The following is a 13455-nucleotide window of genomic DNA, read 5'->3' on the forward strand; positions in this document are numbered from 1 at the left end:
TCATAAGGACGACTGACATTTTCATTCGGCTAGACAGGCTCAGGCTCAGGCTCAGGCTCAAATAGACTCTCTCATACAAGAGTGTGAACGAGGTTCCTTTTGAAGGGATATTAAACCAGGCCAAGTGGGCGATTTAGAAGCCCTGAAGAGTATTAACTCATCTGATCTCGCAGAATTGCTTCTTTTGCCTTTGGGGTCTTCCATCGCTGACGTCACCTGGATTAGACCCACCACAATCTCCGCAAAGCCTTAACGTTCGAACACCTTTGACTGGCCGGCGGTGAACCAAGACGCACCTAATATATGCCAAGACAAATATCAACGATTAATTTCCTCGCATTCTTCACGGTCTGCGTCGACCATGGCAAGGATTTCCGAGGCCATCAAGGAGGACCATGCGCAAGTGAGGCGCGCCTTCCACCGCCTTTCCGAGACGGAGCCCGAGCTCCGCAAGCCCAACGACGTGACGGGATTCGTCTGGGCCCTGGAACGCTACCTGATTGCCGAGCATCTCGTCGTCACGCCGGCCCTCGAGTACCACGTGGCAAATGGCGGCGACAGGCACCGTCGGCTCTCCAGCGACCATGACAGCGCAAGTCGCCCAGCACCAGACCCCATTACCTGTTTGCCGACAGGGAGGCATAATTAAGGCTGACAGGCTGAAAAACAGATGAACCAAAAACTGAAGCACATGCTGGTGTTCGACCCGGCCGAGGCAAGCTTCGATGCCTCACTAATGGCCATCTGGGTCGACCTCGATCCACACATCAACGAAGAGACGAGCAGCGACCTGGTGCAGCTGGAAGAGAGCATGTCGCAGGCTGCCTCCGAGGCCCTGCGAAGCAGGTACGCTGCAATCAAGAGCCTCTTGCAGAAGCCGTACGGCAGCGGCGGGGTGCCAGACGCACAAGCGCTGTTGGCCATTTTGGAGATGCCGCGCGAGGACCTGATGGCTGCCATCGGCTTGCCCAGCCTGTGATAGTGACAGGTGGCACGAATAAATCTGCAATAAAAGCCGACGCAGAATAGAGGCCGGGCGATGCGCTTACAGCACTAATAGCATAAATAAGGCCACTCTCTATTCTCATGAATGCTCGGGTTTACGTATCAAACATCTCGTTTTAGAAATCAGGCCGAATTGACTAGATACAACAAGACCCAGGTCTAGACATGGAAATTACGTCACACCATGCATCCAAACCCCAATTCGTCAGGTGGGCACGCGATCAGAAAACATGATTTGAGCCACGAAACGCAGTTGCATGGGTATCCGAAAATCCAAATTTGAATAGTGGATGAGCTCACAGAACTACACCAGACATCACCTCGTTTAGTGTCTGTTGTTTGCCATCTCAGCAATGTGGTCGCTGGTCCAATATCGCCGTCTCGGCAGGCAGGTTGAAGACGAGGTGCGAGCCGCAAGCCATCTGCACAACGCGACTCACACGAGCAAGGAGAAACAAAACGACGCTTTTACGCTACCAATAATAGAAGGCGGCACTCTGGAGCAAGCAACTCTCGGAAACCAAGACGTGGGAGACGACAATATATCGGCACAGAAGCACGGCGTCTCGCTGCACGGCCCGGACGCTGACGGCAAATATCTGGTCAGGACGTCGGGCGACGACGACCCCATCGACCCGCGCAACTGGCCACTGCTGGGGCGGAGCAAGAACATCGCCATCCTGTCGCTGCTCATCTTCGCGCAGGCGTGGGCTGGGGCGGCCGAGTCCATGGCTAACGCGGCGGCGAGCCGCGAGTACGGCGTCAGCAGGGTGACAGAGAGCCTGTCAACGGCCATGTACCTGTTCGGTATTGGCACTGGCGCGTTCGTGGCTGGCCCCGTCTCAGAGACTGCCGGTCGCAACCCCACGTACCTTGTCTCGACGTTTTGCTACCTGTGGTTCGTGCTCGGCGCCGCCCTCGCCACCACGTCCTTTGGCGCGCGCATCGCCTGCCGATTCGGCGTCGGCCTGTTTGCGAGCGCTACGCTGAGTATCAACGGCTCCAGCGCGCGCGACCAGTTCCGCCCCGTCAAGCGCTCGTTTGTGTTTCCCGTTATTGCCTGGGCCAATGTCGCCGGTGAGATTAGTTCTCCTCTTCACAATTTTCCAAAACTAACTCAAAGACCTTGAATCCGTATGCAGCCCCTGTGATTGCTCCCATTGCGGGCGGGTGGATAGTTGACAACCCCCGGCTTGGATGGCGCTGGACCGAATGGGTCACGCTGATCATCTCTGCCGTCGCTTTCCTCGTGGCCCTGCTGTTCCTGCCCGAGACGTACTTGCCGTTGATCCTAGACTGGAAGGCGACTCACCTCCGCCGCATCACGGGTGACTGCCGCTACAAGTCACAACATGCCGAGGGGTCGTCGTTCGCCGCGAGCATCAAAACCCATCTCCTGCAGCCAGTAAGGTTCTTTTCCAGCGAGCCCGTCGTCGCTGTGCTCGGCGGCTACCTCGTGCTGCTCTACGTGCTGCTCTTCACGTTCCTCTCGGGCTTCGACTACATCTTCAAAGACACGTACGGCCTGTCGACTGGCCAGACGGGCTCCTGCTTCGGTGCCATCGCCGCGGGGGCCACAGCCTTCACCGTGCTGGCGCCGGGGCTGTACAGCTGGGCGCGGATGCGGACAGAGCACGTGCGGGGCGCGTCGCTGGAGCCCGAGTTCCGCCTGTGGCCGGGAATCGTGGCGGCGCCGCTGCTGCCCGTGGCGCTATTCTGGCTCGGCTGGGGAAACTACGCCAGAATCTCCATCTGGTGCGGCCTGGCCGCGTGCTTCGTCTTTGGCGCCGTCCTGATCGCGATCTACGTCGGCAGCTACGAGTACATTGTAGACAGCTACGGCAGCCGCTCGGCTATTGCTCTGTCCAGCATCACCATGCTGCGCTACCTCGTCGCCGGCGCCCTCGTCATAGCCACCCGGCCCCTGTACGAGACGCTTGGTGTTCACTGGACCATGGCGCTGCTGGGTTGCGTTGCCGTTCTGCTGGCACCAGCCCCATTTATCTTCTGGAAGGTTGGGCCTAGGCTACGGGCCAAAAGTCCGTACGCCGTGGGTCAGGGAACTAATACTAAGAAATGATGTTGGTTCCTGGAGTATCTTCGAGTGCCGTTGGTCATGGGCGACCATATTGACACACCTGTTCTTGCAAATATTGTCCCAGCCATAATGAGGCAGCCCGTACATAGAAGCATCACGAGCTCTCTTGATAAATAATGCAAAATCGAGACCAGCCAAGCCGTGTAGCGAATGTTTGCTTACCTACCTAATTAGGTATGGTACGTAAATACCCCTATTCATGCGCCCCCCGGGCCGGCAGCCGTCAAGAAGTCAAAGTCAGCACCGTGCTCAGCCTGGTTCACCTCGCGCATGTACAGGCCACGATACCCCCTGGCGGCCTTGCGTGTCTGCCACGGGGTCGCCGCGGCACCGGGTCTCTTCTGCTCTTGGCGGCGCTCGTCCTGGCGCCTGCGGATCTCGTCGTCGCTAAGCTCGACGCTCAGCAGGCGCCGCTCGACGTCGCAGACAATGACGTCGCCGTCGCGCACAATGCCGAGCACCGACGCCGGGTCCGCAGCCTCAGGCGACACGTGCAGCACGATGGTGCCGCCGGCGGTGCCGCTCATGCGGCCGTCCGAGATGCGCAGCATGTCACCCACGCCCAGCGCCGCAAGTTTGCGTGGAATCGGCACCAGCCCGGCCTCGGGCATGCCCGGGTTCCCCACGGGCCCAATGTGCTGCAGAACCAGCACGCTGTCGGCGTCGACGTCGAGGTCGGAGTCGTCGATGCGCCGTGCCAGGTCCGCCGACCCGCTAAACACGACCGCCCGCCCCTGGTGCTGCAGCAGCCGGTGGTCCTTGGACGCGCTGGCCTTGGTCACGGCCCCGCCGCGCGCCAGGTTGCCGTTCTGGAACACGACGAGCGACGAGGCGGGGTACAGCGGTGTCGCGAGCGGGTGGATGCAGTTGGCAGGGCTGTGCGGTGGCAGGGGCCGGAACGGCGTCTGCGCGAGTTCTTGGCCCAGCGTGCGGCCCGTGATGGTGAGGGCGTCGAGGTGCAGCAGCGGTTTGAGCTCGTGCAGCAGGGCGAGCATGCCGCCGGCGTTGTGGAAGTCGGTCATGTAGTTCTCGCCGCTCGGCTTGAGATCGACGAGCAGCGGCGTGGTGCGGCCAATGTCGTCGACGGTGTCGAGCCCGATGGTGCCGGCGACGGCCGGGTGCCGCCCCGCAACGGCCATGAGATGGACCACGGCGTTGGTCGACCCGCCGATGGCCTGGAGCACGGTGATAGCGTTGATAAAGGACTCGCGCGTTAGCAACGTCTGCGGGCGCAGCTGCTGCTTGGCCAGCTGCACGGCATACGCCCCCGTCGATTCGGAGATGCGCAGTCGGGCTGATGACACGGCCGGTGCCGTCGCCCCGTGGATGGGCATCATCCCGAGAGCTACGAGGATACACGCCATGGTGCTAGCCGTGCCCATGACACCACAGGTGCCTCCCTAACGTCCATGCGCCGCAGCTAGCACGTAAGCGACTGTCTCTCAACCCGCAGCAGAGCAGTATGCTGAGAATCATGGGGGACGAGGTGGAAGAAAGGAAAAAGAAGAATAGGGACACATATCGGGTCTAGTTACCGTCGGCGCGAGCTCCTCGTTGAGGGCCGAAATGTCTTCAATGTCGAGCGTGCCAGCCCTGAACTTGGCCCAGTTGCTCCTGCAGTCCGTACACGCGCCGATGCGAACGCCTTGGAAGCTGCCGGGCATCATGGGCCCCGTGACGAGATGGATGATGGGCTTATTGGCCGAGATGCCGCCCATGAGCTGTGCCGGCGTGGTCTTGTCGCAGCCTTCGACACCGGCGAGACCACATCGCAACTGTCAGCCAGCGCTTCAGACTTGCAGCAGAGATCTTCCTCGGAAGCGACAGCAAGACACGGCACTCCGTCCCCACGCACCTCCAATGAGAACTACGGCATCGATCGGCTGGGCCTGGATCATTTCCTCCGTGTCCATACTCATCAGGTTGCGCAGGTACATGCTCGTCGGCGCGGCAAACGACTCGTGTAGGCTGATGGTGGGGAAGTCGATGGCCAGGCCGCCGTTGAGCTGCACGCCGCGCTTGACGGCGTCGATGAGCTGCGGGATGTTGGAGTGGCACGGGTTGAAGCTTGAGTACGTGTTCACGATGCCGATGATGGGCCGGGACAGCGCGTCCTCGCTGTAGCCGAGCGCCTTGATGAAGAGCTTGCGCATGAAGAGCGAGAAGTGCGCATCCCCGTATGCCGTGAGGTTCTGCCGCAGGCCTACGCCATTTGTGCCTAGCGGGGTTGAGAGGTCGTAGTCGGCGTTTTGCCCTGTCGATGTGGTTGAAGTTGGTTGGGCACCTGCCTTTTGATCACCACCGTCCGTGTCCATTGGCGGCGATGCTGCGCGGGATTGCCTGGCAAGTGGGAGAGGTATCGAAACGACGGCGCTGGTCTTTGGACCGGGTCAGACCTGTATTTGAACCCAGTGTTTTCTTTACCTGGTCATATACCCCCTATTAAACCGCTTTCCGACGTTGGTATTGTGTTTCACATAGAACATAGTGTTTTGGTTGCGGGGAGAACCGGCGGGGTATCATTTGCCCAAATGACGCCATATGAGCTTCAAACTGTCTCAAAGTTGGCTGCCGCCTTACCCGAGTAGGTAAGCAAGCGAGGCAAGTAAAACACCTTCCTGGCCATTATCAAGTTAGGGGGACTCGCATATATCCTAGGCAGGCAATAATGGAGTTGATATAACGTTACCTATTTATTCAAAGGCATGAGGGGGTTAGTGCACTGATTGCAACTTTGATTATGCGATATCTTGAACTGAGGTGAGTTAAGAGATAATAAAACAGAAGCCTCGGAACAACGACACTCGGTAAAAATAGTTCCATGTAAGACGTACTACAGTTGAATTTGATAAGACTCCATCTAAGAGCCATGCCACTTAGAAAATTAACTTGCAACTATTTTGGATGATTAGATGATAGTGACAACAACACGTGGCACAATAATTAACCTTCATAAAAACTCTTGAAAACTCTTGTGCTATGCTACTCGTTCCCCAATTCCTAACTCGTTTGAAATGGAGTGACGATTCAGAGATCTGCTGAGAGTATGCCCAATCTCGCATGGAAAAATTCTGCATTGATGCGAAACCAGCTACAAGGAACCATTGGAGCAAGGTTAATCATGAGAAATGTCATTGAACCACAGATGAACGAAACCGTAACTGCCTACCTTACCTGGCTTCATGTCAAGTTACAAAGTCTCAATTACCTTAGGCAACTTGGCGAGTTAACCATTTGGCCCTCTCTCATTGAAGCCAGCTAAACCCAGCAGACCGCTACTATCTAAACAAGATATAATCTGTGCAATCGATTTCCGTGTAGCTGAGCGTTGACCTAACTGTAACAAACTGCTAGCTTCGAATGCATCTGACCAGCCAGAAGTAGTCAAGATCCTGGCAAGCCAGACAACAATAGACTCGATTATACGACACGCCTACGGTGGCTGCACGTGGCTAGCGACACACCTTTCCCACACACCGATCTGTGACGTGACGTGTCGACGTCGGTAGCCGATTAGATCGGCCGACTGTGCCAGATCTCAACGTTCTAGTAGTGTTTCATGGCCTAGCTGGGGGCTAGTACAGGCAAACAAGATAAGATAAAACAAAACAAATGAAGTATACATGTTGAGATATGCAGACGCCGCACGTGCTCGAGCACAGGGAAATTAGAACAGCACAACTACCGCGGTGCTTATTCAGACGTACAACATGGCGCGCTTGACAACGGCGTAGGGGGCTCTTCACGCCGCTGGCTGCGGGTGGGGGGTAGCAGCTGTGATGCATGTGCACAGAAATGCGCCCTTTGCGTACCTGCAGCAATGTAAAGTTTTGCTGGTTGGGGGTCATTGATGGCGTAGAAAGCCCCTTAATGGGGGGGCCTCTTTGGGTACTAAAAATAATGAGCATCGACAAGCATGGTTCACACAAACCTCTTAGCTTACCGACGGACGGGCAGCTTTCGAAATCACCGAGTCTCAGTCGTGGACATGACTACGTGCTGCCACGAGATCCGTGGCTGGAAAAAGTGTGGACGTGACTGCAGTCTCATCCAATTACATAAAATCGGACCCCCAATGTAGCAAGCTCTGGTTCACGTGTGGGACTGAAAATTTCATTCACCATTTTCTTTTTCCTCCTTGGTGGGTGAGCTGGCGGTATCACACTAGGGCCGTCGTTGTCTCTCCTCGGTTCAGCGGGGATGGGGACCTCGCTGGTATCTCGGCTCAGAGTATTGTTAATAATGGCGGCGTACATTGGCAGGCCGTATTGGACGGAGAGGGCGGCGAGTAGGCGGGAAACATCTCAGTCTAGAGGTACCTACTAATGGTATTACGCGTCCTTGCGGAAGAGTGGTGGGTGTGGGGAGGAAGGGGGCTGCTAGTTGGCTAGAAGGGAAAGAGTTTTCTTCTCGATGCAGCAGTCATAGAGTGAGCGCCAATGCCGGCAAAGTATGGCTCGACTTCGGCTTAGCATCTGACATGAGGATACCGCGACGTTGAGGCCCACTTGAGAAAATGGCCGGGAGCGGGAGGGAGCGGGAGGTCCCCGCCCCTTCCCCATCCATTGTGAGCCCAAATAACGTAACTCGTACGGAAGGAGGTACGGGCCTTTGTCCACCCACCCTCGTTACACAGCACACGGTAGATGCAAGAGCAGGCAGGTATCCTTAAAAAAAAAGAAAAAAAAAGAAGAGACATGAAAAAGAAAAACCTGAAATGGAAAGGGGAAGTTGACCGCTTGGGGGGGGAGGTGTGCGGGAAAGCGTGTTGAAAGCCGATTGTCCAGGCACCCGGTGCGGCGAATGGCTAGGGCTGGCGCCCCTCCAAGACAGCGGGCGAGGCGGGCTAATGCAAGGAACGCGAGCTCTGCCGAATGGCAATGGCCGTGAGGGTGACACTGCTCAATCAAGTACCACATGGCGGCCGGTCAATCGTCTCCTTCGCAGCGTGAGTTGTCAATTGCGCGATTAAGAAGCCTCTGTCTCGACTTCTGCATTTTGGGCACACAGGGCCGTGCCATTTATTCTGGCAATTTCCAGGGACGAAGCTACCTTAGCCGGCCTTAGGGCTCTTTGTGCCCGATTGAGCGCGCAACGGCTTGGACTGTGGCTCACCCCCGCATGCAGGACATACCGTTGGGTCGGAGAGCTCACGCCTTGGCCCCAGCAACGCAGCTGGGAACTACCAGCATACAAGGTCGTGCTACGTATGTAGACGGAAGGGGGCGGGTGGGAGAAGGACATATGGTGATAATGAACAAGGGCCGTCCATCATTGGAGGCGTAATGGCCTCTGGTGTAGCGATGTGCTCACCATTTGGTGGTATCAGGTTGTGAGTACCTAGGTGGGAATAGAGCACTGAGTACGAATGTGGAGGCCAATGATACGCTCCCCCGACAAACCGTTCGAGCCAGGCACAGGCAAGTAAGTACAGGCAAGTAAGTCAAATTGGGGCCCTCATGGTACCGATCTCGGCAGACATGAGTGGCAGCGTCCTGGATGAACTGAGAGTTCATGGCCACGTCGCAGAGCCCGGCGCATCTCGTGAGCACTCTGAAGCTGCGGAGCCAGCTGCACCTCCGAGCTCTCTCGACCCAGGCCATTGTCCAGTCTCGTCCCATCGCCGGGGCCTTGCCCCGCAGAAAGATATTGACGGCGAACGTGGCGAATGTAGGTCGCACGAGCCCAACAAAGGCCCTCTAACGCCGGGTTTACTGAGTCGGTTCCGAGCCGCAACGCGATGACTGAATACAACCATGTACGGGTCCTTCTGATGTCGGCGCTTTCCGCACCTCCTCTTGCGCCACTTTTTTTTTTTTTTTTTTTTTGGCGCGCGGCGTAGGTGCTTGATTCTTCCCTTGGTCCCATAAGCACTGCGGTGGCTGAAACAGAGGCCGCAGTGACTGTGCCGTGTTGCTCTGCTCTGGCGGAGGGCGAGGGCGAACGAGCCCTACGGCAGGGCGTAATGTTGTTTGCATGCGATACAGGGGGCCTCGACTGAGCGTCGAGCAACGAGAACCTTGCGCAATTCTACACCATGTTGACTGCATGTTGGCTGCGCTGTCGCGAGAACAATTGCCGGCCGTGAGAGGCAGAGGAGTAAAGCTTGGGATATGATGGGGCGCGGGCCTGAAGAGCCCGGGTGCTGACGATGCAACGGAACATGTCTTGGCGGCAGCAATGCCATCCGAGTTTAGGCTCCGAACGCCGACTCACAGGACATGGGTTTTGGGAAACACGCGACCGTACTCCATATCCAGAGAATGGAAGCCTTCAACCCGCTTCTTCACTCTTGTCTGGCCGGGGAAGTTGCGAATGGGATTCGGGGGACCTGGGAATGAAGGAAGTGCGGCAGGAGGGCGGACAAATTGATTGGCCGCACGGGCCGTCCAGATTACAGGTTTAACAAGGCAACAACAAGCTGGGGACGGCAGGCGGTCCGGACGGCACGGTCCCTCGCACAGGGCAAAGTCGGAGTCTGCTCTTGTCGCAATGGTCGTATGGGTCATTCTTGACGGACAGGACGGGCAAGACGGGATGAAGGATGGGAGGGGCGGGGGGGGGTTGGCGTTGGCACAGCACAGTCCCAACAATCGGCAAAAGACGCTTGTGCAAGGTACGCGAAACCGCCTAGCCAATAAGAAGCGTCGAATATAGAGCCTCCCCTCCCAGATTGCTGTCCTGGGGAGGCAACGTCGAAGAAGGGTCCAAGTTGAGCCACGGGCCCGACCCTTTAGGTTCTCGGCTTCTGGCTCCTGGCCCAAAGAGGGCGCGGTACCTGTGAACACCGCAAGCCCAAAATCCATTCTTAGTACATGCTCGCCAGCTAACTGCTAGGTCGTGCATGGCATGTGCTTTTGGCGTCTCGTTCTCGCGGCGTAAACCTTTAGCTACAACGGCGAAGACGGGCTCGGTAGTATCTTATCAACAAAGCCTTTGACCTACGTACCTAGGTAGGTAGTTGGTTCTGCAACAATACGTATAAAGAACTAGTTGGCTTCACCGTTTTAGCGCATATACGTAGTACGGAGCACCTAGGTAGGTAGGTTACTGTGTTAGGACGGGTAGGTATTCGGCTCCTGCCCCCGAGGTACTGCAATATGGGAGATGGGTACTGCCTGGCCAGAATACGGAATGTCTCCGTGCCAAACCTGAGGGGCTGCCCCCGAGATGGATGCTATGTCTGCGGGTGGAGTTGGCGCAAAGTGTTGCTGGAGAAGTGTGCTCGGAATTGTCATCTGGGGGCGGTCCTGTTGGTCTCCACCAAAAATAGAGAGGGACTGCCGTTTGCCATTGCGCCTCCTCAAAGTGCAGACGGCGCCGAAGAACTAGGGCATGACAAGAAACAGTGACCTCAAGCGGTATGCTGGAGATGTAGTGTGGCTGCTTGACTGCGCCGTCTCTGCAAATCGTGGCCGTTTTGTTGGAATGGTGGACTCTATGGCTTCATGACTAAACACCGCTAAAGAAGAAAAAAAACGGCCATTGGAGCCCGCCGAGGGCGACCAGGGATTCATCGAGCCGGGACGGATCTGGTGTGGTTGGACTATGTTGCGACTTTTAGCGAAGAAAAGGACTTTCAGCATTCTACCCTCCGACCCTTTCGCACGCAGAATGGGACTCAGCATCTTCCGCAGATTTGAAGTGTTTTGGCGGGTGGGCTGTGCGTGGCTTGGTGGATTCCTGGAAGCTACAGGTGGGGCGGTTCAATCCTCGGTCGGAACCCCGCTAGCGACCAGGTGCAAATTTTCACCGAGGTGGGGTTCGGAACGAAGGCGAGTTCTCTTGATCCGAACGGATCCAGGATCCGGCCAGTTCCAGACTCTTGTTCCCACTTCGACCGCCATCCAACGCCAATCCCATGAGAGCAATTATTGCAGCGTGGACGGCATCACATCACATCACATCACCGCATCATATGGCTTCGTCTCGCAGCTCCATAAGCAATAAGCGTGCGCACGCTACCTACCTTAAATCTCTAATGTGGCCGGCTACGAATACAGGAAAGCTCGCTCCTGCCGAGGCAAAGGCATGAATCTGTCCGTTGGTATGGCGGCTTTGGCCTCGAGAATCATCAAGCCGTGCGTAAATGTAAACGTAGACAGTTCGCAAACCCGGTGGACGGTCTATGGATTTCGGAATAAGGAGTCCTCCCTACCGCGTCGTCTTCCACCAGCACTCTGCTCCAGGAGGAGAGAACGACATGACGGGCCACATCACATACGGAAAACGTTCTTCATCCGCCCCAGCTCTCATGCTTGGCCAGGCAGTGCCGACCATAGCCAACAAGTCGAGTTGGCACTTTCAAACTGTCTCTTTTGGTTTCTACTTCGTGTTATATCTTTCCTTTCCTTCACTCTTCGGGATTGTTCCGCCACAACAGTACTCCCCGAAAGGTCAAGCCAGTAGGGGCGGCTAACGATGTAAAATGGAAATGTTGCTTCCCGGAATTTGGATCCATCAGCAAACAGGACAGCAAACCTGATCCTCCGTGGGTAGGAGTTTCATGTGATCGCGTCTCAATTGTGACTTGAATTCCAACTTTTCGACTTCGACTTGGCCCTGAAAACCCTTCGCATGCCTTGCAAACGTAACGAGCCGGAAGCCTCAGAACAGTTAGTTTACATTCCCGTCAGCTGAAATCCATGGCAGTGGCTGCCAGCTGATGACTGTTGCGGTCTTGCGGTCCTGGCAGCCGTGGCCTAAACAGGAAAGGCGCAAACAGCAAATTCCATACACTGTAGCTTCCTTTGGCTTCCTTGGCTGGATCGCTTGGGTCAAAGCCCCACAACCTGAACTGGACCCAAAGCCACCTCACCCAGCAACCTGACGAGAAGTCCCGTCACTGCTACAAAGCTCCTTCGGACGAACAAGATGCGGGAGCAATCACCTAACTCCTTGGCGCTAGGCTCTCCGCCAGCGCCCGCTGCAGCATCACCCGCCCTCGAGTAGGGTAGGACATCAAGGTAGTAAGGGAATCCGTGTTCGGAGAACTGCGTACTGTAGATATTCGCGCCGCGACCTGGAAGTCTAGCTTCCTCTGGGTTCTGTTTGTTAGGATGCATTCGTCGAGATGCCTCTTCCGTCCCACCCTTTGGTTGCCTCTGCTCTCACCCAGGTGCATTCCAGTCCACCAATTTCTTTCGAGAACCCCCCGTGTGTCTTCTAAAGCAGACTCCTGTCTGCAATTACGTACAGAGCTTTCGGCAATCCCCCCCCCTACCTCTCGTCCAACCTGGCGTGAACACACGACTCGCAGCACGCCGGCAGACGATATATTGAGGCCGAGGCCATTCACGACTCCTGTCACCGTTGCAGCCATCAGACAGCAATCACAACCGACTCTCCAGTGAATCTGATCCTTCCTCCACGGAGTCGCGGGCTTTCCCTGAGTGCCGCCGCCAGAGGCCCTTTCAAGCGGTCGGGCTGGATCAGTCTGTTTCTGAGTTTCGCAATTCACGGGGTTGTGAGTTCGCTGTCGATTGGACATTCGACGTTGCAATTCTTCCCCCGTCACGATTCACGACAACCTCGCGGCAGGAGCGCCGAGGTTTTGTCGGGGCAGCGACGTGTTAGCGAAGATTGATTGGTCGTGGGCCGTCGGCTGCCAGTGACAGTGTTCCAGTGTTCCAGTGAGGCCGCAAGCGAGCCCCAAGGCCAGATCGGAAGGCCAGCCATCCCAAGCCCCCTCCACCAACCCCACGCCCGACGCCATTCCAGCCTGCCGCGCCCGATTACACGTGGTGCCAGTCCGGTACGACAGTCAACTGAGACTCCGGTTTTCGACCACCCACGTATGGACTCGTGATTCCCGTGCCCATTGACTAACGAGGGCTCGGCGACGAGGCAGAACGAAGAAGCGACAAGGCAAAGGGTCTCTTGTCAGCCACTGCCTGACCCCCTCTCATGCTGAAGCAGCCAAGTTGGGGGGCAGTCGAGGAAAGCTTCATTCGCCGTACAGACCCGGCGAGGCAGAGCCTAAACCAAGCCGACTTGCAACTAGCAGCAAGTGTTTCCCGGCGTGCGACTCCTTGGGATCCTGACGTGACGTGACCTGGCCTGGGAGTGGCAGCAGCGACCCAGACACACGGGCACACGAGGCATCGGCAAAAGCATAGCATGTGGAGCGCGACCATATAAGTGCAAGCCTGGCGGCCGTCTAGAGCGCGATAACCTACGTACTTGGGCAGAGGGCAGAAAATAACTTTTTTGTTGTGTTGTTGTTATTGTTGGTGACGATCGGCGTTTGCTTTGCCGCGGCTCTGAATTAGAACAACGTTCTTTCGTCATACATTCGCCCAGTCGCCAGCCCAGCGTTTCGTCCCGCACTGGCCTGTCCTGTTTTGGGGAGC

The 13455-nt window shown here is 56.6% G+C and overlaps 5 protein-coding genes across 5 annotated transcripts; 3 read left to right on the top strand and 2 right to left on the bottom strand.

Moving 5' to 3' along the window:
• Positions 1-361: 361 nt before the first annotated feature.
• Positions 362-979, top strand: B0T26DRAFT_741545 (uncharacterized protein; the record flags this gene model as incomplete). Its single annotated transcript, XM_060443985.1, has 2 exons — positions 362-592; positions 671-979. The coding sequence occupies 2 exons, from the start codon at positions 362-364 to the stop codon at positions 977-979; spliced, it is 540 nt and encodes a 179-aa protein (XP_060293697.1).
• A 379-nt stretch (positions 980-1358) lies between these two features.
• Positions 1359-3192, top strand: B0T26DRAFT_779388 (major facilitator superfamily domain-containing protein; the record flags this gene model as incomplete). Its single annotated transcript, XM_060446667.1, has 2 exons — positions 1359-2082; positions 2148-3192. 2 exons carry the CDS (start codon positions 1359-1361, stop codon positions 3083-3085), a joined length of 1662 nt encoding a protein of 553 aa, XP_060293698.1. The 3' UTR covers positions 3086-3192.
• On the bottom strand, positions 3193-5534 carry B0T26DRAFT_336181 (dihydroxy-acid/6-phosphogluconate dehydratase). Its single transcript, XM_060434449.1, has 3 exons — positions 4959-5534; positions 4639-4850; positions 3193-4503 (listed from the first exon to the last, which is right to left on the bottom strand). Exons 1-3 carry the CDS (start codon positions 5416-5418, stop codon positions 3301-3303), a joined length of 1875 nt encoding a protein of 624 aa, XP_060293699.1. The 5' UTR covers positions 5419-5534; the 3' UTR covers positions 3193-3300.
• A 1304-nt stretch (positions 5535-6838) lies between these two features.
• B0T26DRAFT_714109 (uncharacterized protein) lies at positions 6839-7232 on the top strand. Its single transcript, XM_060442165.1, has one exon. It carries the CDS (start codon positions 6887-6889, stop codon positions 7139-7141), a length of 255 nt encoding a protein of 84 aa, XP_060293700.1. The 5' UTR covers positions 6839-6886; the 3' UTR covers positions 7142-7232.
• A 4464-nt stretch (positions 7233-11696) lies between these two features.
• B0T26DRAFT_336239 (uncharacterized protein) lies at positions 11697-12760 on the bottom strand. The gene is made up of 2 exons (XM_060434450.1): positions 12218-12760; positions 11697-12143 (listed from the first exon to the last, which is right to left on the bottom strand). The coding sequence occupies exons 1-2, from the start codon at positions 12591-12593 to the stop codon at positions 11881-11883; spliced, it is 639 nt and encodes a 212-aa protein (XP_060293701.1). The 5' UTR covers positions 12594-12760; the 3' UTR covers positions 11697-11880.
• Between the last annotated feature and the right edge of the window lie 695 nt (positions 12761-13455).

Source organism: Lasiosphaeria miniovina, assembly GCF_030549165.1.
Source record: "Lasiosphaeria miniovina strain SMH2392-1A chromosome Unknown B0T26scaffold_5, whole genome shotgun sequence".
NCBI lineage: Eukaryota > Fungi > Ascomycota > Sordariomycetes > Sordariales > Lasiosphaeriaceae > Lasiosphaeria > Lasiosphaeria miniovina.

What these genes read in the sequence shown, in the direction of transcription:
- B0T26DRAFT_336181 (XM_060434449.1), bottom strand. Translation starts at nt 5,418, where the DNA reads ATGGACACGGACGGTGGTGATCAAAAGGCAGGTGCCCAACCAACTTCA. An exon ending in TGCCGTAGTTCTCATTGGAG is followed by an intron (nt 4,851 to 4,958) that starts GTGCGTGGGGAC and finishes CCGGTGTCGAAG; the next exon opens with GCTGCGACAAGACCACGCCG. An exon ending in ACGAGGAGCTCGCGCCGACG is followed by an intron (nt 4,504 to 4,638) that starts GTAACTAGACCC and finishes CATGGACGTTAG; the next exon opens with GGAGGCACCTGTGGTGTCAT.
- B0T26DRAFT_714109 (XM_060442165.1), top strand. Translation starts at nt 6,887, where the DNA reads ATGTGCACAGAAATGCGCCCTTTGCGTACCTGCAGCAATGTAAAGTTT.
- B0T26DRAFT_336239 (XM_060434450.1), bottom strand. Translation starts at nt 12,593, where the DNA reads ATGTCCAATCGACAGCGAACTCACAACCCCGTGAATTGCGAAACTCAG. An exon ending in GTGGACTGGAATGCACCTGG is followed by an intron (nt 12,144 to 12,217) that starts GTGAGAGCAGAG and finishes AACAGAACCCAG; the next exon opens with AGGAAGCTAGACTTCCAGGT.